The 24368-nt window shown below is 45.9% G+C and overlaps 1 protein-coding gene across 3 annotated transcripts in view; it reads right to left on the reverse strand.

Moving 5' to 3' along the window:
* DAGLB (diacylglycerol lipase beta) overlaps window positions 1-22569 on the reverse strand; it is a 34643-nt gene extending 12074 nt beyond the window's left edge. The window contains exons 1-12 of one of the 3 annotated variants that reach the window (XM_028706996.2): window positions 22423-22569; window positions 19842-19966; window positions 11864-12015; window positions 8794-8968; window positions 6987-7248; window positions 6298-6423; window positions 5979-6106; window positions 4226-4352; window positions 3229-3312; window positions 1509-1586; window positions 1234-1314; window positions 957-1084 (exon numbers count right to left, since the gene is read on the reverse strand). In XM_028706996.2, coding sequence (XP_028562829.2) covers window positions 957-1084; window positions 1234-1314; window positions 1509-1586; window positions 3229-3312; window positions 4226-4352; window positions 5979-6106; window positions 6298-6423; window positions 6987-7248; window positions 8794-8968; window positions 11864-12015; window positions 19842-19936 — 1436 coding nt within the window. In that variant the 5' untranslated portion in view covers window positions 19937-19966; window positions 22423-22569. Of the gene's footprint in view, window positions 1-956; window positions 1085-1233; window positions 1315-1508; window positions 1587-3228; window positions 3313-4225; window positions 4353-5978; window positions 6107-6297; window positions 6424-6986; window positions 7249-8793; window positions 8969-11863; window positions 12016-13214; window positions 13355-19841; window positions 19970-22370 lie in introns of those variants that run through there. The other 2 variants (XM_028706995.2, XM_028706997.2) reach the window with 2 other exon arrangements.
* Window positions 22570-24368: the final 1799 nt, after the last annotated feature.

Here is a 24368-nt window from a genome sequence, read left to right on the forward strand (position 1 = left end):
AATCCTCGATTCCAGGTGGAAGGGAAATCAGGTAGAGTATTTGGTGGCGTGGGAAGGGGAACCGGAGTCAGAAAACACCTGGGTGACTGCAGGGGAGGTCAATGACGAGGTTTTAACAGAAACGTTCCACCAAAGATTCCCTAGGAAACCACAGCCGGTAGAAAGGTTTAGGAGGGAGTACTTCGGCACCACCGACGAGGAACAGGAAATGGAAGGATTCACGGAGTCGGAGTTGGAAGAGGGAATAGACTCCGAAGACGAGGAGTATCAAGAGACGAGGGACAGTAGCAGGTGGAGGGAAGTGTTCGAAACTTCGGACGATGAGGAAGGTTCTTTCAGGGGTTTTACTTCCTCCCAGCCCGGAGGGGAGGAGACGGGAGGGGGTGAAGGGGGCCCTGGAGGGGAGGTGGATGTCAGGGAACTGCCATCGGAAGGACAGGAGGTGCAAAGGCTCCCTCAGGTTGAAAGAGACGGAGCAGCTGAAGAGGGAACCAGTAGGGGGCGAGCAGGAACTTCCAGGGAAAGTGAGTCGGAGGGGTGGCTCAGAGACGTTTCCAGCGAAAACAGTGGAGAGGTCTCAGGACCTCCTATAGGGACACCCACGCCTCGCCGGAAACTGTCACGCAGAGAGTCCAGAAGACGTGTTTCCGTGAAAGAGCTTTTATGTTGGAAACGTTTCCGAAAGCAACCACTTTCGGATTCTACTAGCGATTGACGCAGCCATGCCGGAGGGGCTCCGTCACAGGCAGAGGTTTGAAAACCTGATCAAACTCTGAGGGACTTGCATTTTACGCACAAGCAGCTCATCATCCCACCACATTATCTTTACATCATTTCATGTCCAAATACCCCCTGGTTTCTAAAAGCTCACCGTGCTAAGCTAGGCTGCACTCCCTTGCTCTATTTGCCAACAGATTTCTGTCCTGAAATGGAGATAGAAAATTAATATAATTTACCTTAATAAACCCCCTGGTGGAGAAAAGGCATAACATCGCACATTGGGGAATGCGTTTTTGAGCATGATCGCCAAAATGGAGGCCGTTCCCCCTCCTAAGCTGTGGCCAACGACAACTAGTTTATATTCCTAGAGATAAAAAACACAGAGAGGGCTAGGACACAAACAGAAATATTGATGAACTGAGCAGCTCAGCTAAATGCTTGCAACAGAACATGTTGGAGAGTAGGTTGGAGGCAAGGGGGATGCACGCCCAGAGATTGGAAGCGACAACTTACAGGAGCAATTGTGAAGGCTTGGTTCAAAATCCCATCATTTATTAGCCTTCTGTAAATATAGTTGGCGGCCTGGGTTATCCCCTAGGAGACAAAAAAACAGTGTCTCAGTTTGAAAGCTCGTTTGTGTTTGCAATATGTGCTTAAATCCATAGCTCAGTCGGTAGACCCTTTATCTGGATCCCCTGGGAGTCTGCCCAGCGTCTCACTGTACACACAAGAACAAACAGTTTTGGATCTCCAGGCTTTGCAAAGTTGTCACAGAACTACCTGCTGACCTTATGCACGAAACCGTTTTCCAGAACGTCTTCCAATGTCAAGTTTTCGCAATCTGCCGAGAGATCCGTGAGGACGTCCTGCATGCAAAATAAAGGAAATGCAGTTTCAGCATTTTGGCTGCCTGACAAACATACACACACAAAGAACAGCCACCCACTGCCAGGATCAGGGATACCTTCTTGCAGAGTTGACACCACTGGACATCAGGTGGCAGAGGCTTTTATACTCAAGATATTCTGGAAGGCACGTTAACATCTAGAGCATGGGCTGCCAGCATTGTGACCACCAGATGCTGCGGACTACAATTCCCATCATCCCTGACTATTGACCATGCTTGGTTGGGGCTGATGGGAATTGTAGTCCAACGGCACCTGGAGGGCACCACGTTGGCCACCCCTGATCATCACTCATTTTGGCTTCACAGAAACTGACCAAGACAGTGGAGGAATCAGATATGCTTGGCTTGGCTTGGCAGTCTGAAGAACAAAAGAATATGAAAAATGAAATACCTAAGAAGTGTTAGCTTCTTAGGAAAACAGACGATATGTAAGAGGTAACTGTTTAAAGTGTATGTATTTGATTTGCAAAGTCTTCCTTTAATAATGAATGAATTAACGCTGTTCCATCAATGATCTTTTTTATCTTCATTAAGATTTAATTGTATTAGTTTATGTAATTTATTTAGATTTCTGCTTTTCTTCTTTCTTTTCTTTTTTCTTTCTTTTGTTCTTTGTAACCTTTTAAAATCTTTTTTCTTCTTTTCACGTTTCAAAGTTTTGATTTGTATGTATTTGCAATATAACTCAATTTTTTTAAAAAAAACAACAACAACCCAAAACAAATATGCTTGGCTGAAAGAGACCAAGCATGTGCTTTTGTAACCAAAGAAAATATTTAATAAAACTATATTTTAAAAATGCTTGGCTGATTATATGGACTATGGAGGGCACTGTTTATAATAATATAGCAAGCAAAGGAAAGAGATAGCCCAAATAAGGTATCATAGCTAAAATCAGTGCGGTTTTTATTTTATTTTATTTTATTTTTTGGAATACACTTCTCAGCAAAAGAAGTAATGAGATTAGACTTCTGGGATATATGAAGTGGAAAGACATAGTAGTATTGCTGCATATAACTGATACATTTGATTTGTTGTGTAGTATTTCTTAAGATATTTAATTTTTAAAATTTGTTTTTTTAAATTAAGTAAGAAGAGGATTCTCATGTGAAGTACTACATGTGGCACTACAGGGATTTGCATACATGCTGCTGGTTCATCGTGTACACAAAGGTGTCCAAGCTATTTTGAAATCCACTGAAAATGCAACCGGTGGAGATTAAAATAAAAGTGCAATACACAGGGATGCACCACACATTTAGATGACGTACAAACAAGTTATTCCTGTATAAGCTTCCCATTCATACTAGAGCAGCATCTTTGTCCCTCCAGATTTTGCTGGATGACAACTGTCATAATTCCTGCCTGGGACTGATGGGAGGCTGAAATCCAGTTAACACCAGGAGGGCACCACACTGCTCACCTCTGCCCTAGATGTTAAAAGTCCCAGCTAGAATCCCCAAACTATGTTTGTTGACCCAACACGTCAGAACTAATATTTCTGTAACAACTCACCAGCGATTATCCATGCCAAGCCATAGAAAACAAGAAGTAATGTAAGCCGTGCTCCCAATTTTTCAATTTTATGAAACAGATATTACCTCAAATGACAGGGTTCCTCTCACAGCGACGACAACGGCCTCTTTTTTGTGATCCAGTGCAATGTAGAACGGGATCTCATAAATCTAAAAAACACAAGGGTGGGCATGGGAGCATGAGATCTTCCACACTGGGTCATGCCAGTGGTCCGCTTAGCTCAGCCACTGCACCATCCAAATGCTTCCAGAAGGCTTGTCAAGCAGGGAGAGATCAGTCTCTTTGTGAGGATCTCTCTGACTGATAGATGATGAGGACTGCCTGCGGGATGAGGAGCCAACAAGGTGGGAATTGCATGGAAACCAGTCACACCAGTCTGACCCCCTGCTTGCTCAATGCAGGATGCAGCTACAGCATCCTTGAGAGATGGTTTCCATGCAATTCCTGCTTCATTGGCTCCTCCTGGTAACTGCTGATGGATCCAGCCTCTACAGAGTTATGTATCCTTTTTAAAAAGTCTGTTATGGCAGTGGCCGTTGAACTGTCATGTGGTAGCGGGTCCCACAGGCCAAGCATATTCTTTTATGCAGTGCTTTTTTTCTTTAAAAATGTTTAGGGGTACTCTCATTTTTACTCAAGAAAACCACCATTTTATAGTTCAAATACAGTCATACCTTGGAAGTCAAACAGAATCTGTTCCGGAAGTCCATTCGACTTCCAAAACGTTCAAAAACCAAAGTGCAGCTTCCGATTGGCTGCTGGAAGCTCCTGCGGCCAATCGGAAGCCCCGTCAGACATTCAGCTTCCAAAAATAGTTTGCAAACCGGAACACTCACTTCCGGGTTTGCGGCGTTCAGGAGCCAAAATGTTCGAGAACTAAGCTGTTCGAAAACCAAGGTATGACTGTACCATAAATGGACGAAGGTACAAAGATTCACAAAATGTTTAGGGGTATGCGTACTCCTGTGTACCCCAAGAAAAAAGCACTGTTTTTATGTACAGTGGTACCTCTTAAGAAATTACTAAGAACCAACTTGGTTTGTTTTTGTTCCAACGGCTTACTTTATTGTGGAAGCTGATGTGAATGAAATCTCTGTACTGAAGTCCTGTGATTTTTAAGATCGCTCCAAAATTCATGTTAAGACGATCGCTGCCGATTATGTCGGTCTCTGTTGGGCTGCTTCTACAACTTCATAAATTGAAGACAGAAGAAGAAGAAATGAGACATGCAAAATTCAAATCGGTTACACTTCCCAAGTAAAAGAAGCCTCTCACAAGCACACAGTGTATGAAGATTGCTAGCATGTCATTTTTGTTTATTTAATGAATTTATATCCCACTATTTCCTCCAAGGAGCTCAAGGTGGCATGCATACATCTCCTCCTCATTTATTCCCACCCTCACAACAACCCTGCGAAGCAGGTTGGGCTGAGAGACAGTGACTGGCCCAAGGTCACCCAGTGCGCATCATGGCTGAGTGAGGTTTCGAACTCTGGTCTGAGTCCAGCACTCTAACCACTACACCACACTGGCTCTCCTTGCGTTGCGAGTCATAAAGGTAAATGGGGAGCAAGTGCTACTGAACTCAGTGGGACTTGCTATCAAGTAAAACCCGCATAGGTTGCATTACAAATTCTTAAATTGCATAACAGAAGCATAGGAAATCAGTATCATTTCCCCCTGACTCAGTTGTAAGAGGGAGACTGTCCTCACCTATCAATCAATCTCTGGGTTCTCATCCCTAATGCAGAATGAGGAGCCTACATCCCTCCAGATGTTGGTGGACTTTGACTCCCATCATATAAGGCTACTGGACAAGCTGGCTGGGGTTTATGGGATTTTGAATCGAATGAGGGTGCCACACTGGCAAGCCCAGGTTGGAGCAACCCACAAGGACCTGGGAGAGCAGGGTTCAAATCCCCCACTGAGACACAAAGCCAGCTTTCCTCACTCTCTCTGACCGACTGACCTCACAGGGATGGTGCAAGGATAACAGAGGGCAGGGAGGATAAAAGGAAAGGCAGAAAAACTCTGCAACCAGGGGCAACGTGTCTCTGAATACCAGTTTCTGGGAATCACAAGTGCAAAGAGTGCTGTTGCACGCACGTCCGAATTGTGGCCAATGTGGGGACAAAATGCTGGGATAGCTCGGTTGGTTAGAGCGTGGTGCTGATAACGCCAAGGTTGCAGGTTCGATCCCCGTAAGGGACAGCTGCATGTTCCTGCACTGCAGGGGGTTGGACTAGATGACCCTCAGGGTCCCTTCCAATTTTATGATTCTATCTATGACTAGATGGGATTTTCATCTGATCTACCGGGGATTTTCTTAAGTCTACTCCTGTGACTCAGTCCCCCACCCAGGCAAGCAAGGGGAATTGTCAGAGTTTAAGCACACATTCCCAGACAGGTAAAAACATTGGAGTTGCCAAGGAGAGCCAGTGAGGGTTGCGGCCTGGGGAAAGACGTAAGGGCCACACAGAGAGGCCTGAGGGCCGCATTTGGCCCCTGAGCATCAGGTTCCCTCGCCCTACATTATGAAGATTAATTTAAAATGGCCCAATTATACAACTCAGTTTACACCACCCATTCTCTGTTTCCAAGCTTTTTGAACCTATATAAAAAGCTAACAATTCTCTGAAAAACAACAATCATATTTTGACATGTTAACCAGTTAACCCCCAGAGTACAGCTTTCTCAAATGCTACACTGCAAACAGCAACTTTCTTATACGATGAGCCACCACATTTCTCGCGTTTCACATGACACATTAAAGAATTAAATTTGCCAACCTGTTTTAGACAGTGAATCAACCTACCAGTCTCCTTTAAGCTTACAGAGGCCTGTAAAAGGGTTTGCCATTATGTAGTAGGCCCAACCGTAAGTAGCCACGGCAAACTTCATGTAGTGAGCGGCATTTTCTAATTCTGCATCCAAATCGTCGGCCTGGGGAAGGAACAGAGAGTGACGGTGGCTATGGTGATGAACATGGGTATGGTTATATCAACTGTGGAAAATTTGAAGAGGTGCCCCACCAGACAGGGCCATCAGAGGTGAGTTTCCCTCCCACAGAAGATCCGAGCATATATGCAGCATCTGAACCTGGACAACGAGTTCAAAACATCCAGCTGTCTTACCACAGGAGTTAATGGGGACTGAGTAATAATTTCTTCAGGCTCCTTCGGACAATTTTCCACTTTATCTTGCTCTTGGTGGAGAAGAGTCAGCCCTGCTGCAACGTCACTTGGCACCAAGTCGGTGTCCTGCAGAGAGAAAGTGACAGATACGTTCAGAAGAAAACAAAAACATTTACAGGCAGCGACTGTATTTGGCACATGCAATATGAGCAGAATCATGCATGCGCACATCGCACTGACCACAGAAGTGACCCAAAAACCTCAAGAAAAGGGGCGGAATGGGGTGTTTGCAGGTTTTTCCAATGGCGTTTCAAATATATCTGATTTCACTTAAACATGCAGTGCCTTGGAACGAAACCCCCTAAGGAATTAGGAGTCGCCTGTACAGAGAACCTCAGTATCACATGCAAAAGGTACTGAGGAGCAAAAGAAAGACATGTGATTGGTCCCTTTTCAACATGCTTGATATCGCACACAGCAAATTATTTTTAAAAGCACATATATGAGAGACACATCACCATTACGAGCAAAGAGCAATCTCTTTACCCTCTTCCCCAGATATTATTAGGGCTGCTCGTGTGGCTTGGCCTATTATCAGAGATGACCCCTATGTCCATCACCCCTAAGCCCACCTTGGGCCTCTTTCTCTGAAAAAAAAAAATGGGGGAAAGCAAGCATTTCCTTCTTACCGAGAAGTAGGTGCGGAAAAGCTCGGCGATGGTTGTAAAAGCGACTCGGTGGTCGTCATCTTGCACGATGCAACAGCACATCAATCGGATTCTTTTCTCCCAGACGCGAGTCGCAGACTTCTTAACATTGTAAAACAGCTGGCCTGACTGGCTGCTCTCCAGGTCGCGATTGGCGCAATCGGGAAGGTACACAGTCTTCCTTCCGCCAAGCGGGTCAAAGACGATGACGATGGCCGCCACGGTAAAAACGATGATAATCCAGCTGCCGGGCAGAAGGGAAGAATTGCATGAACTCTGGCTGGCGAGGGCTGTTCATGACACGCCAGCTCCGTTCACACCTTCTAGGAACCTGCGCCAAGAAATTCCAAGTTCCAACAAACAGGGGAAAAACCCCACCACAATGTTTGCACTGGGAGAGGTAAGTGGTGGATAGAAGCATCAGCAGCAGATGCGTTTCGGGAAATGAGCCCCGGGGAACTCCTGCCTGCAACCGTTTTGCCCAAACCAGTGGCAATGGAAGAGGCCCCAAGATAAGCCACATCCAAGAACTGTATAGAATTGAACAGAAATATCCAATTACCGTATTTGTCCGTGTATAAGACTAGGTTCCCCTCTAAAAAATAATGTCAAAAATTACGGGGCGTCTTATACATGGATACATCTCCCCCCAAATTTTCTTAAATCTGAGTCTTCAAAAATAGGGAGCGTCTTATACATGGGGGCGTCTTATAGACGGAAAAATACAGTACACCAGCTTTTCCCATTCTGGGGTTCTCCAGATGTTGTTGAACCATATGGGCCACCTTTCCCCAATGAACCAACCCAGACCCTGTGATTGTAATATGAGGCTCTTTCCTGTGTGCCTCATCCACAGGAGTGTGGCAACACAACAACAGTCCCCCCCCCCCCCCGCCCAATGGTGGCTCTTCTGCTTGTGGTGTGCTCTCTTCAGGGAGGCCTGCCAGGCACCATCTCTATTTTTAGGCGTCAAGCAAAAACTTTCTTCTCCCCCAGGCTTTTAACCCTTAAGTACTTTCAAGTACAGTGGTACCAAGAAATAGTGTCTTGGTTTGAGAACTTTACCTCAGTCTAAGAACGGAATCTGAATGGTGGAAGGGCACCCTAATTAGGGAAAGCGCGCCTTGGTTTAAGAATGGTTTCGGTTTAAGAACAGACTTCCGGAACGGATTAAGTTCGTAAACCGAGGTACCACTGTACTTGCGGCCTCTTTTAGTGGGGCAGGATCTGTAAGACCGGTCTGTTATTTGTAGAGATACATTTTTTTTAGGTATTCGTAGCTATCGTTTGTTGTAATTGGTTTTTGTGTTAATAATAATAATAATAATATTAATTATACACACACACGCATACCCCGTCCATCTGGCTGGGTTTCCCCAGCCACTCTGGGCGGCTCCCAACAGAATATTAAAAACATGATAAAACATCAAACATTTAAAAACTTCCCTAAACAGGGCTGCCTTCAGATGTCAGATAGTTGTTTATTTCTTTGACATCTGATGGAAGGACGTTCCACAGGGCGGGCACCACTACCGAGAAGGCCCTCTGCCTGGTTCCCTGCAACCTTATACTGTATACGTTGTCTTGGGTCACTTTAGTGAGGAAAGCATCTAATAAATATAAACGACAATATAACTCTCATTATCCCTGACCATTGGCCATGCTGGCTGGGGTGCATGAGAGTTGGGAGCCCAACAATATGTGGAAGCCGCCAGATAGGGCAAGGATGCTTAGGTATGCTAACACCCAACCCAGACGCTCCTAGGCGGAGGCAGCTGAACATCCTTACCTGGCAATGACTGTTCCAAATATGGCACTTATCATAGCCCCTTCGCAATTCACTCTGCGGTCCGACACCCATATTGCTCCAACAACAGCCCAGACCAGCTCTGGCAAGAAGAGGGCCAAGCGCAGATACAGCAGTTTAGGAAGAGATTTTCTTGGCCCAGGGTTGGAAATGGTTCCTGGAAGGTACAGTTGAAGTAAGAAGCATAAAATGGTTTCTCTGGTTTCAAAAGGGGCTTTGCAAGCATAATCGTGGCCTAAATGTTCATATTGCCCATACCTCTGAAAAAGACTAACTTTGCAGATAATGACTACGTCACAAGCAATAAAGCAATGTGTTAATATGGATAAAGGGAAGATATTCACATATGGGCATGCCAAACAGATAGCATAAGCTAGCCCTAATAAACACTTCACAGCACTATAGTGGAACACTCCTAAATATGTCTACTCAGACATAGCCTCCACAGAATTCAATGGCAGCTTGCTCCCAGGTTAAGTGGACATGGGGCTGCAGCAGCCTTTGAACATTCATCTAAGAGAGAGAGAGGAGAGTGTACATGAAACGAAACTAAGGATCTCGATCTCTCTCCAGTTAGAAGGTATTGTTTATAGTATTCACAATAATAAAGTGCAGGATCTGATTTCTTTCCGCAGGGCCTGTAAGACAGAGTTGTTCCGCCTGGCCTTTGGCTTGGAATCAATTTGATTCCTTCCCCCTCTTTCTTTTTTCCTTTCTCCTCCTGTGATGAGGCTGCATTTTAATGTTGTATTTTAATCCTGTTTTTAAAGTTGTATTTCAATCAGCTTGTTTTTATTATTGGTTGTTAGCCGCCCTGAGCCTGGTCTTGGCTGGGGAGGGCGGGGTATAAATAAAGTTTATGATGATGATGATGATGTGGTGAACTATGTCTGTACAAATTCCAAGAAAGCAAGCCCATTCAGTTTGTATCACCAAAGACACAAAGGCTGTGCCCGCACGTAATGCCAAACCAAGGTTTAGTGTTAACAAAGATGAGCTGCAGCTGCTCTCGCCTCACCCAGGCAGAACCTAGGTGTCCACTGCCCTAGTTAACAAGCTAAACACAATGTTATTCTAGATTTAGGGCTTCATCTGTAGATGAGGGAATAAATCCTGCAATGCAAGATGCAAAGATGCGTCCAATTCCAGAAAGTGATGCAGGAACATAAGAAGCCATGGACCAAGCCAGTGGACCATTTAGTCCGGCATCCCGTTTTCACAGCGGCCAACCAGATCATGGAATCATAGAACTGTAGAGTTGGAAGGGACCCCTAAGGCTCATCTAGTCCAACCCCCTGCAAGGCAGGAATCTCAGCTAATCCATCCATGACAGATGGCCATCCGAAGTCTGCTTGAAAACCCCCCAAAGAAAGAGAGGCTGCCACCTCCCGAGGGAGATGCCTCTGGGAAACCCACGCGCAGGACCGAAGCACAACAGCACTTGTGATTCCCAGCAACCTCCAAAAATTGTGGTGGAACAACATCATTGTGGCGATAGGCCGTTGACCGGCTGATAACAACATACAGTACTGAACCTGACCCTTTGGGATGGAAAACACATATAACAGAGTCGCTATGCAATAATTACCGGTAATTAATTTAATAAAGACCTTTACCGCCTGTCGATGATAAAATTATTCCTGATGAAAATGATTACAATACAGAACACACACTCCTACAGATTTTATATTGACTGTGTCCAAAGGGACTGTTCTGACCTCTCCCCATGAACCCTCAACCCTCTAGAGCAGATTCTGAGGATACGGTGGTACCTCGGGTTACATACGCTTCAGGTTACAGACTCCGCTAACCCAGAAATGGTGCTTCAGGTTAAGAACTTTGCTTCAGGATGAGAACAGAAATCATGCTCCGGCAGTGCGGCAGCAGCAGGAGGCCCCATTAGCTAAAGTGGTGCTTCAGGTTAAGAACACTTTCAGGTTAAGAACGGACCTCCGGAATGAATTAAATACTTAACCCAAGGTACCACTGTATATGGAGGGCTGCAGGGGAGAAGTGAGGAGGGCAAAATTCGGCTGCACAAATGGATACAACACACACAAACATATGGGATACACATACACCCACCCACTCACCTCTAATGGGACATACACACATGTATACGTAATATGTTTTGAACAGCACACTTTTAATACATAGTAAAACTTATGACCTTTTATTAACAAAACAAAACAAATTGACACAAACTTCAAAGGATATTATTTATTATATTTATATCCCACCCTTCAGCCTGAAAGCTCTTTGGGCAGCATGCAAACAATTCATTAAAATGTAATACGGCAATATCCCTTAAAACCAACGTGCATTGTAAAACAGCAATCCAGGAGCAGGGGGGGAAATGCCATTCTTAACTGGGCTATTTCCAAAGGCCCGAAGCACAAAATAAGTCTTAACCTGACATCTAAATGCAGGTAACAGGGCGAGCGCTGCCATGTCTCCCATGGGAGGAAGGGAAAATGCACCATCCCCGAACTGCTTTAAAAATGAAATATATTTCCTCTGGCTGAGTTTTAATAATCGGAGGGAAAGAATTATTACTAACCAATCTCCAAACATCGCTGCCATTATTTCAACTCTACACTGAGAATTATCATTTGCTGGATGCTGCACGATGCATTCACAACAAAATAGTTGCCTGCTGTGAGCTCACCACCTAAGAGACATACAGACGTACCTTGGAAGTTGAATGGAATCTGTTCTGGAAGTCCATTCAACTTCCAAAATGTTTGGAAACCAAGGCAGCCAATTGGAAGTCAGACGTTTGGCTTCCGAAAATCGTTCGAAAACCGGAACACTCACTTCTGGGTTTCAATTGTTCGGGAGCTGATTTGTTCGGGAGCCAAGGAATTCAGGATAACAACAACAACAACAAGAACAACAACAAGAACAACAACTTGGCCTCCCCAGCCACCTTTGCTGTATTAATGCTGGATGCCAAGCCTCTTTATTGGCAGTCTAAGAGCAGTTTGGACGGGCATCACTTTGCTTTTCATACAGGCTAAACAATTGTAATGCAATGCAGAATGCCACTCACCTTGCATGCTGACATACAAAATAGAACACAAAGCACATATTATGGCTGCCAGGAGAATGAGGAGGACCAGCAGGTAACTGTGCAGCAACGCTCCACCGGCGCAGTTAAACTGCCCTTTGTGGATGGAGTACAAAACCAGAATTCCAATCCACCTGCGAGAACAAAAAGAAGAAGGCACAAGACGTCAACTAGGAAGGAAGCCTGGGTCAAGATGCAGATCCTCAGTGAAATCCTGTATTAATGCACTTAGAAGAAAAATACAGGGTGGGGAACCTCAGACCTGGGGGCAAATGTGGCCCTCCAGGCCTTTCCATCTGGCCCTTGGGACTTTCCCCTAGGACACACTCCTCCCCGGCCATTCCTCTCACTGGCACTACTCTGCACCCACATCAGGGGCTTCTCCTTGTTGGAAAGTGTCCTTGAACTTTGATAATGCCCCCTGCCAGCCGGCTAGCAGATGGAAAAGTACATGTGTGTGTTTACGCACAAAAACCTCTGGCTTCCGCATGCCTGGAATGTAGCCTATTGCATAAAGAAGCCTGTTCCTTGAGATACCTGATTTGGCGACGGTGACACACGCCTTGGTTACACCCCATTTGGATTACTGAAACATGCTCTGTGTGGGGCTGCATTCGAAAAGTGCTCATAAACTTCAACTGGCTCACAGAGCTGCAGCCAAATGGTTGACCAGGGGCTGGTTATGGCTTGCTACAACAGCTCCACGGGTTAGCAGTCTGTTTCCAGGCACAGTTCAAAGTGATGGTTATCACCTACAAATCCCTATGCGGTTTAGGTCCAGGCTATCTGAAAGACCATCTTCCCTCATATGAACCTGCCTGGGCTTTAAGATCTTCAGGCAATGGCCGTCTCTCAATCCCTCCACCCTCACAGGTGCGGTTGGTAGGGATGTAGGAGAGGGCCTTCCCGGTGGCTGCTCCCAAACTTTGGAAATCTCTTCCTAGAGAAATTAGACTGTCTCCCGCCTTGTTGTCCTTCCACTGGCAGGTTCATAGTAGAGTTGGAAGGGACCACGAGGGTCACCTGGTCCAACCGCAGGAATCTTTTGTCCAGTGTGGGACTCAAACTCATAGCCCTGAGGGTAAGAGTCTCATGATCTTGGTGAATACTTTCTTTTGGGAACTGACTATACAGAAAGGGTGGTCTGTTTTTATTGTAATGACCTGTGTATTGTAATGACATTTTAATTCCATTGAAGTCTAATTGTTTTCAATGACTGAGTCCTCCCCCCCCCCCCATATTTTTTGCTGTTTCTATTTTAGCTGTAAGCCACCCTGAGTCCCTTTCAGGCAGAAAAGTAGCATGTAAACATATTAATAATTGCTCAACCCACTTTTGCTTCAGGGTCCACCGACCACTTGCAAGTGGCCCCCAAAAGGCTTCCCATGATGGAATGTGGCCCCTGGACTGAAAAACGTTCTCCGCCCGTTGGACTGCAACCTCATTTCATCCAAGAGTTGCATTTTCACTAAACTAATTTGCAAGGGTACAGAGAAAAAGAAATTTACTACAATTAGACTAATCTGATAGGCTGTTGCATCTCCCAGTACAACATAGCGGGGGGGGGGGGAATAAAGCATTAGACGGTAGTGTCTATTGTTCAAAACATCCGTAGCAATTTAAATCAATTAAGTAACCTCATTCAGGGATAGCAAAGCCGAAACCTTCTGCTGTGCTGCAACAAGTAATTAACGTTACACAACCACTTAACTTTGCTTGAGTGACAGCATTTTTGTACACCTGAGATTGTCACACAAATAAGATCTGCCTTGCACAGCCTTATTTCCATGGGATAAACTGAACACAAAAGCAAGCACTGTGCATTTGGTAAGGTAGTCATCTTTCTACCTATCTTTTTAAAATATTCTTTTCCAGTGACAAGCATTCTCGAGGAAAGCTTCCCTCTCGTTAAACCCTAGACATCTTATAAAATCACTCATGAATTTAATTTTCCAAATGCCCTTTGCTTCACATTAGCAACCTCTGAAGGAAACTGAAAACTGCGCTAGTTGGGCATGCTGTAAAATCAGAACGGTGCATTCAACCCCCAAAAATGCATTTGTTCCACAGTGCAAGCCTTAACCATTCCTGCTCAGATGGAAATCCAACTGAATTCAATGGAGCTTACTTCCAGATAAGAAGAATTAGGATTGAGGCTCGATTCTTGAGAGTTTGTTAGCTAAAATGTAAGCAGCTTTTGCTCTCAAGCTTGAAGTTGACGGGAAAAGTTGATCATCGACCGTACCTTCAGCCAAGCTGTCAGTGGGGTGGCAATGCTCACCTGACCTCCCTATTGCCCCCATTGCTGCTAGTTACTGAGAGGTAGAAGGGGAGCAGGAAGGTGGTGCTCACCCAAACTTCACCCCACCCAGGCACCCCCATTTCCCAGTAACCAGCTGCACCACAGGCGATGGATGATCAGGTGAGGGTGCCCTCACTTCACCGATTGCTGCTGTGTGACTTGCCTCGGAAGACTTATGGAAATGAGCTCAGAAGTGCCTGGATATAGGTCCATCTGCATCCCACTGCTGATCAACCTGCTTTCAACTGCGAGTGACGGCTACAGGGAAATTCACAGCTTTGCTCTCAACATGGCTACAGCCCTCAGAATGCTCAGGATGCGCTAGAGCTGCCTGCCACTAAATGCAGTCGTGGTCAGACAGGGATCTGAGGAACAGCACATAGCTAACTTACGGAATTCGCTGCCACAAAGAAGAGACCGTGGCTGCTAATTTACATGGCTTCAAATGGAGATTGGACCAATTCATGATGGGGGAAAACTATCAACTGATTATTCTTTCTTCCGTTTTTATCAATGGCTTTCCGTCTATGAGGTGCTTCCTATAGAATACCTGGAAGAAATAATACTTTTTCTTTCATCTCAAGAAGCCAGCAGAAAATTTTTCCTGATCTGCACTGAAGCCAGGAAAAAATCAGCAGCACTTTCAGTAATATAGAAGGAAACATTATTTAAGTAAAACAATACTGAATCTCCAGGGATCTTCCTGTAAGAGCTCTTAGTAGAGGGAGAATCAATTTCTCACTACACTCACCATATAAATCACAGTGCAGGAGAGCAGTGGCGTAGTGTGGGGGGTGCAGGGGGGGGCGGCCGCACCGGGCGCAACATCTGGGGGTTAGGGTTAGGGTGCGCAAATCCACGGGTTAGGGGGCACAAATCCACGGGTTAGGGGGCGCAAATTACTTGCCTTGCCCCGGGTGCTGACAACCCACGCTACGCCACTGCAGGAGAGCATGTTCAACAGATTTTGTTGCTCCAGCTCCACACAAACTCGGTCGTTCACTTCCTGGGGTTTTTGCTGAATTGTCTTTCTAACAGTGCCAAAGGCAGCAAATTACAATGAGGAAAGTTAAATGCTCTCCTATACTTTGAGACAGTTAATGCGCAAAGTACAAAGCTGCCATGATTCTACACAGTTTAATGAGTTATTAAGAAGTGGAGAACAATTATTTGTTAGTTGCAGTTATCAGATGCTGTTGATCTAAGTCTAATGATCTTTGAATAACAACTTTGGCTTTATTTAGCCCATAAATGCCCAAAATGTCAGGAGAGAAGCCCAGCTTATAAACGTTCTTCTTATTAACCTCTCTCATCCAAAGATGAACAAAAGAGCCCAAGAACAAAAAGGAGAGATAGCCAGCAGGAGCTGCTGAAAAAGTGTAAATTTCAGGGCATCATGAAAACATATAAGCTAAATGAATTCAGAACAGGGTGTTGCCTCTTCAACATTTTGAAGACACACTCAGATCACAGCTATCACAGTCAGAAAGGAGAGTGTAGAAGGGAAGGCATCCTTGCTTCCACTTGAGCAGATCACAGATCTTATTCACAGATTGTTATATGCTCAAACAGTCTTTCCCTGGTGAGCAACCTGGCTGCTGAATTCTACACCAGCTGAAGTTTCTGAACCATCATCAAAGGCAGCGCCACGTAAAATGCACTGCAGTAATCTAACCTAGATAAGGGACATGGGTGGCGCTGTGGTCTAAACCACTGAGCCTCTTGGGCTTGCCAGTCAGAAGGTCGGTAGTTTGAATCCCTGTGACGGGGTGAGCTCCCGTTGCTCGGTCCCAGCTCCTGCCAACCTAGCAGTTCGAAAGCACGTCAAAGTGCAAGTAGATAAATAGGTACCGCTCCGGCGGGAAAGTATACGCCGTTTCTGTGCACTGCTCTGGTTCACCAGAAGCAGCTTAGTCATGCTGGCCACATGACCCTGAAGGACCAGGTGCGCAGCCTGGGAGTCATTTTGGACTCACAGCTGTCCATGGAGGCGCAGGTTAACTCTGTGTCCAGGGCAGCTGTCTACCAGCTCCACCTGGTACGCAGGCTAAGACCCTACCTGGCCGCGAACTGTCTCGCCAGAGTGGTGCATGCTCTAGTTATCTCCCGCTTGGACTACTGCAACGTGCTCTACGTGGGGCTACCTTTGAAGGTGACCCGGAAACTGCAATTAATCCAGAATGCGGCAGCTAGACTGGTGACTGGGAGTGACCGCCGGGACCACATAACAGCGGTCCTGAGAGATCTGCATTGGCTCCCAGTACGTTTCCGAGCACAATTCAAAGTGTTGGTGCTGACCTTTAAAGCCCTAAATAGCCTCGGTCCTGTATACCTGAAGGAGCATCTCCACCCCCATCGTTCAGCCCGGACACTGAGTTCCAACGCCGAGGGCCTTTTGGCAGTTCCCTCATTGCGAGAAGTGAGGCTACAGGGAACCAGGCAGAGGGCCTTCTCGGTAGTGGCACCCGCCCTGTGGAACGCCCTCCCATCAGATGTCAAAGAGATAAACAACTACCTGACATTCAGAAGACATCTGAAGGCAGCCCTGTTTAGGGAAGTTTTTAATATGTAAAGCTGTACTGTTTTTAACACTTGATTGGGAGCCGCCCAGAGTGGCTGGGGAAACTCAGCCAGATGGGCGGGGTATAAATAATAAATTATTATTATTATTATTATTATTATTATTATTATTATTATTACCTGGAAAAACTGTCTGCAGACAAACGCCGGCTCCCTCGGCCTGTAAAGCGAGATGAGCACCGCAACCCCAGAGTCATCTGCGACTGGACTTAACTGTCAGGGGTCCTTTACCTTTACCTTTTAATCTAACCTAGAGGTTACCAGAGCACAGATGACAGAAGGTAGCCTATCCCTGTCCAGATAGGGGCACAGCTGGGGCATCAGCCAGACACTCTGCACCACTGGTGCCACCTGAGCCTCAAGAGACAGCAATGGATCCGAAAGCTGTGAACATGCTCCTTCAGAGGAAGTGTAACCCCATCACCAGCAGGCCACCTCCCATCCACCCACCCACTAACAGTGCCTCAATCTTATCTGGACTGAATTTCAGTTTATTTATCCACTCCATTACTGAGGCGAGACACTGGTCTAGTACATCCGTTGTCACACTTGCAGAAGTAAAGGAGAAGCAGAGCTGTATCCAAAACTCTGGATGACTCCACTCAGCAGTTTCATGTAGATGTGAAACAGCTTGAGGGACAAGACTGAACCACAAGGAACCCTGCATTGAACGCTCCCTGGAACTGAACAGCACTCCCCAAGCATCATATTCTGGAAACAACCATCCAAGTAGGATCGGAACCACCACCAAGCAGTGCTATTCACCCCCAACTCAGATAGCCACTCCAGAAGGATACCATGGTTGATGGTATTGAAGGTCACTGAGAGGTCAAGGAGAATTAACAGGGTCAGATTTCTCCTGTCTTTCTCTCAACTAAGCTCATCATCATACAGGGCAACTCAAGCAGTTTCTGCGCCAAAACCGGGCCTAAATCCCAACTGAAATGCATCTAGAAAAATCAGTTTCCTCCAAGAGTGCCTGGATCCGATCTGTGACAACTATATTAAGACCTTAGAACAGACATACCCAAACTCGGCCCTCCAGATGTTTTGGGACTACAACTCCCATCATCCCTGGCTAACAGGACCAGTGGTCAGGGATGATGGGAATTGTAGTCCCAAAATATCTGAAGGGCCAAGTTTGGGGATGCCTGCCTTAGGACATTTATATGCTGCTGCACTCCTTACTGCAGATTTCAATGCATGCAAAGGAGCAATGATTTAAGTTTATAAGTCCATTACCACCCGATATGGGAATCAGATACTTGCATTCATTGGGACGGTTTCCAAAGGTACACAATGTTAATTATGTAGGACTCTGTTTAGTTTCATTTACAAGGCAGGGGGATTTGAGAATACTAAATGGTACAGCTGATAGAGATCAGCATGGGGAACATACACATTTTTCAAAATATGGTGGAAACACAGTTGATTATGCAGCATTTTCACAATTAGCATATAGGTATGGGGCCCTTGTTGAGGCCAGCTCCAAAATTTACTGCTAACTGTGACACTGGCATGCTTAGTTGGCAGTAATGATAGTTTAGAATCTTCCTCTAATAAAGATCTAGGTGAGAACTAGTTTTGTTAGGATGCCAAAAAGGTGGTGGTGGTGGTTGTTATTAATTTCTACTCCACCCATGTGGTTGGGTTTCCCCAGCCATTGGGTGGCTTCCAACAAAAGGTTAAAAATACATTAAGACATCAGTCATTAAAAACTTCCCTAAACTGAGCTGCCTTCAGGTGTCTTCTAAATGTCATATAGTTGTTTATCTCTTTGACATCTGATGGGAGGGCATTCCACAGGGTGGATGCAACTACCGAGAAGGCCCTCTGCCTGGTTCCCTGTAACCTTACTTCTCGCAGTGATGGAACTGCCAGAAGGCCCTTGGCGCTGGACCTCAGTGTCCAGTCAGAACGATGAGGGTGGAGACGCTCCTTCAGGTATACTGGGCCAAGGCCGTTTAGGACTTTAAAGGTCAGCACCAACACTTTGAATTGTGCTCGGAAACATACTGGGAGCCAATTTAGGTCTTTCAGCACAGGTGTTATGTGGTCTTGGTGGCCACTCCCAGTCACCAGTCTAGCTGCCACATTCTGGATTAGTTGTAGTTTCTGGGTCACCTTCAAAGGTAGCCCCACGTAGAGCGCATTGCAGTAGTCCAAGCGGGAGATACCCAGAGAATGCACCACTCTGGCGAGACAGTCCGCAGGCAGGTGGGGTCTCAGCCTGCGTACCAGATGGAGCTGGTAGACAGCTGCCCTGGACACAGAATTGACCTGCGCCTCCATGGACAGCTGTGAGTCCAAAATGACTCCCAGGCTGTGCACCTGGTCCTTCAGAGGCACAGTTGCCCCTCTCAGGACCAGGAAGTCCTCCATACCCACCCACCCCCTGTTCCCCCAAAACAGTACAGTGGTACCTTTGTTTACAACCATAATCCGGTTGTAAACCAAAACAGGTTGTAACCCAAGGTGCACTTTCACCAATGGGGCCTCCCAAAAAAAAGGGTTGTAATCCAAAAAAATTGGTTGTTACTACATCAGCAGTGGGTTGTAATCCAAAAAAAAGGGACACGCACTTCCGGGTTTGACGTGGTTGTAATCCAAAACAGTTGCAAACCAAGGTACCACTTTACTTCTGTCTTGTCAGGATTCAACCTAAATCTGTTAGCCACCATCCATCCTCCAACTGCCTCCCTAGATTCCTATCTACCTTACTGAATTATAGTATTCAGCCCACTGGTTGGGAGTTAACCACAGTTAGAACAGGAGTGAAACCTCTTTACAGACACACCCTTATTTACAGTCCTTGACTCAAACGGCAGCTCCTTACTGCTTTGCCCCAGAACTTGCTTTAAAATCCAGACAGGTACGCACAGAAAGGTTTCCTCTTACTTTTAAACCATTACATCAGTGCAACACAAGAAAGACCAGAATTCCCAGGGGAATAAGTACAACGTCTACATGAGCTCAATTACTAAAACCCCTTTTTTAAAATTTAAGTAGTGCTTATTTTCCCCAAGTAGTGCCTAGTTCATTACTGACAACATTAATATGTTAAGCAGCAAATCTTACCAGATCAACCTGATGAAAAGTTCAAAGGCTCCTGGGAAGACAAAGTCGTCACTTCCAATGGCCCAGCGCCTTCCAAACATCACCATCCCAGGCATTGTGGATGCACTGGTGTGGATCCTCAGCTTCTGAAGGAGAACATACAAACACTATAGAATCTTGTGAGTATACCTTTCCTGCCCAAATATAAACATCTGTCTTTGTTCCAGATACACTGAAACCAATTAGAGTCCACTTTATCAGGTTTTGAACCAACTCTCCTCCTTTCCCCCAATCAATGGTACTGGTCAATTTTTAGATCTAATGGCATATGGCAGTGGTGTTGTGGCACCCTGGGGTGCCTTGAATGATAGTCAGGGGTGCCGCAAGCAACACTGGCCTCTGTCCCTCTTTCCTTCCCTCTCTCCTCTGATGCCCTCTTGCGTCTCTGCCTCCCAAAGCACAGCTGATCCTTGCACCAGCTCTGGCTACAAGCTCCCCAGGCGAATGGTGCCTCTGGGGCTGGTCAGGGGTGCTTCCCAGGCCACTGTGGGGCAGTGAGGCACCTCTCTTTGGGGGGGCAGCTCAGAGACAGGGGCAGCAGCTGCAGCTGCCCAGAGGACTCCCAGGTAGAGAGGAGAGGAGGCGGAGGGAACACTCCACAAGGGAGGGTGTTTGAAAAAGAGTGAGAGGCTGCCAACTCTGCAGGCGAGGAGTGACATAACTGGGCTCCTCAGCCCCACAGGGGTGCCACAGAAAGGTCAAGGAAACCATGGACTCAAAAAGGTTGAAAACCTGTGGTATATGGCATCCTGTGCCTGTTCTTTTTTCCTATCCAATCTGCCCCTGTAAAATCACCCAGGCTACTTTCACAGTCTAAAAGCCTTCCTTCCCTTTCATACATTTTGCACTGTCAGGATCACCTTCCCAGGATCACAACATATTGAATTACCTCTCACTTGTTCTCCTCATCACCATCAACCAAAATCTCCATCCAGTCTACTGCGTTAACATTACCACACTTTATTGAAAAAGCACCAGAGAAGCCCCACAGCTTAATAATAATAATAAATAACAATAATAATTTATTATTTATATCCCGCCCATCTGGCTGGGTTTCCCCAGCCACTCTGGGCGGCTTCCAACAAAATATTAAAATACAATAGTTCGTCAAACATTAAAAGTTTCCCTAAAGGGGAGACTTTCTCCAAAACATGAATACACCCCGTTTAAGAGTTTTATGACACCTTAAACACCAAGGCCTTATTGTGGCATATGCTTTTCTGGACCAAAGCAGCCTTTCGTCCATAAAAGGTTATAGTAACTCTGTTAACCTTTAAAGCGCCACAAGACTCTTAGTCAGTTACAGCAAACTCGTCGAAGAGCCTCATAGCATTAGCTTTCAGGGACCAGAGTCCACGTTAAGCCTGTTAATCTTTCAAGTCCCACAAGCCTCTTTGTGGCATTTACTGCAACCGACTTACAGAATCAATCTTGTATACACTTGCCTGGCAGCAAGCCCCAGGAAGTGCAATGGGGCGTCCTTTCCTCTCGCAGACTCAGGCTCGTAGCACAAACTTTCACCGGCAAGAGCAACCTTTCATAAGCCCACAAGTGCTTCTTCTACCACAATTACACCACTCTTTCTCATGCTGCCACAACACACTCTTTTTTTTTAATGTGCAGGTGTGTGTTTCAAATGTTATTATATGTTAAGTGTTGTGGTACTGCTTACAGATGCCCTCTGCCTTTCCCCAACCCGTCTGCCACACAAACACCCCTCTGGGGAAATTAAGAAACCACATTTTCACCATGCAAAGAAGGGCCCCTGCTTAATAATACAGTAATAATAATAATTTATTATTTATACCCTGCCCATCTGGCTGGGTATATTAAAATACAATAGAATATTAAAATACAATAGTCTATTAAACATTAAAAGCTTCCCTAAACGGGGCTTTACTCATGTGATGTGCAGAGATGCCCCTAACCTATTCCCACCTAGAGAGCCTCTTAACCCATTTCCACTTAAACAGCCCCCTACCTAACCTATTCCTGCCTAAAAATTCCCCAAACCCATTCCCGCCTAGAAACCCCCCTCACCCATTCCCACCTAGAGAGCCTGTTAACCCATTCCTGCCTAAAAGCCCCCATACCTATTCATGCCTGGAAAGCCCCCTAACCTACTTTCGCCTAAAGAGCCCCTTAACCCATTCCTGCCTAAAAAGCCCCCTAATCTATTCCTGCCTGGAAAGCCCCCTAACCTGCTTTCGCCTAAAGAGCCCCTTAACCCATTCCTGCCTAAAAAGCCCCCTAATCTATTCCTGCCTGGAAAGCCCCCTAACCTATTTTCGCCTATTTTCCCCTTAACCCATTACCACCTAAACAGCCCCCTAACCTATTCCTGCCTAGAAAGCCCCCCTACCTATTCCAGTTACATCCGGGGACTGCACCCCCCTCCCGCCAAAAAGCCCCCTTTCAAGTCTCCTCACCCAAGAAGCTGCCCTCGCCACAGCGCCCCCTACTGCGGCTCCAGAATTGCCCGCCTCTTACCTGCTCCCCACCGGCTCTCTCTACGCCTCTCGCTCAAAAGCAGGTCACTTACTGACAACACGGCGTCATGACGCACTGACGTCCGCGCCGCGATTCCGACTCCTGCCTCTCACCACCACTGGCCACTTTCATCTACGCACGCGCCCTCCTCGGGCACGTGGGGGTGTGTATTTGCTGCCACTCTTGTCGCGGGCGTCGGAAGGCGAGCGTGCGCAGAGAAGAGGAGGCGGAGCTGCCGGGGCTTCATGCCAAAGAGGTACACATTAAGCGGAGAGGGTTCCACGAGAGCACACCGGTTCTGATTAGACACCTCCATGCGCTGGATAAATATTTGCCCAGGAATTTGAGCCGACTTTTGAGGACAGCTTTCTTTAACCTGATGTTTTTTTCGACGACTCTTGAACAGATGCCCCCCCAAACATCTGGAGGGCGCAAGGTTGGAAAAGGATGTTTAAAAAGAGGCAGGTTAGAGAAAGATGTCAAATTGTTTTTGTATGCCACAACTGCAGCAATAATTTTGTTAGCAAAGAATCGGAAAACACAAGAAGTACCAACAGTTGGAAGATTGGCAGATGAAGATGATGGATTTTTCGGAGCTAGCTGACCTGACTGGCAGAGTCCCCGACCAGAAGGAGGAGGAGTACCAGGAAGAATGGATGAAATTTAAAGACTACTTAGCTAAATATGTTAAGATAACTTAATTGGAAAAGCATGCAAATACCAGATAAGCTTAGGATTTAAATATGTAAGGATAGGATTTAAGATGTTTAAAGCTAAATTAGAAAGAATGAAAGATGTTAAGTGATTAAGTTAAATTTTTTTGAACTGTTAAAATGATATACAATGAAATTCAACCAGGGGGATTTGAGGAAGTCACTTAACAATGCTATTAAGATTGGTTCAATTACAATTAGGATGTATGTATGTTTGTTTGTCTTTAAAATTTTTGGAAAATTAATTTAAAAAATTGAAAAAAAGAGGCAGGTTAGGGTTAGACTGAGGCTCCCTTAGGATGCGTTGCTTCGCAAAAAAATGCAATTGCACCCCACCCCAAAAATGTAGCAAAAAAGTTTGCGAGAGGATGGCTTTTCTCTGGGACGTCTGGCTTTCCGCCTCCCCGACCCCTCTCATACTGCAGTCCTAGTCACGCTTTCCTGGGAGTAAGTCTCATTGAAATCAGTAAGATTCACTTTGGAGTAGGCATGACTAAATTTTCGACTGCAAAGCGTTGTCGTGAAAAAGAACCGATTGCCTGCTTACAGTCTTTGAATGAGTTCTTTTGCATTTCTGCTGTTTGTGCCCCGCCCATGGAGAAGGACTTGCCAGCTGCAAATGGGAACCAGACGTTTTACCAGGGAACCGTGGAGAGCGCAACTCTTTGTCTGTACAAAGTACCAGGGGACGTCGCTGCAAGGAGAAGCGCCTGGCAAGGAATGGGGAGAAGACCCGTTGGGTCGTTTTGCAGCGGCTCCTGGCGGAAACTTCGATCCAGTACTGCCTCTCAGATATTGCTTTGAGAACTCCACGAGGACTAGCGCCTTGGTTAATCCGCGTAGAGAACAAGATTGCACACTTGACCACTTTATAACTCAAGCCCCATGTATGTTAACTCAAGTCAGTTCAATGGGACTTGGACTCAACTGTCAACAAGGTGAAAATGTAATACACCTTTAGGTGACAGGCAAAGAGGTTCCTTTTCAACCAGGCCTTTGCCTGACTTGATCTACATCCTATACCCTTTTGAAAAACGCTGGCTCTTTGGGGTTGTTTTTTTAATTGGGTTGTTGGTTTTGATTTTATGTATTTGATATTTTATGTGAACCATCCTGAGACCTTCAGGTATAGGGCGGTATATAAAATACATAGACAGACCTTCCTGTTAATGGATAGGAGTTATTTCGAAATAATCACACTGGGTGGCGACCTAGCATGATTGCATTACAGGAAGCAGAGTTGTTTTGCTGTGGGAAAGTCAGGGTGTCGAATGTGGGTGTTTAC

Source organism: Podarcis muralis, chromosome 14 (assembly GCF_964188315.1).
Source record: "Podarcis muralis chromosome 14, rPodMur119.hap1.1, whole genome shotgun sequence".
NCBI lineage: Eukaryota > Metazoa > Chordata > Lepidosauria > Squamata > Lacertidae > Podarcis > Podarcis muralis.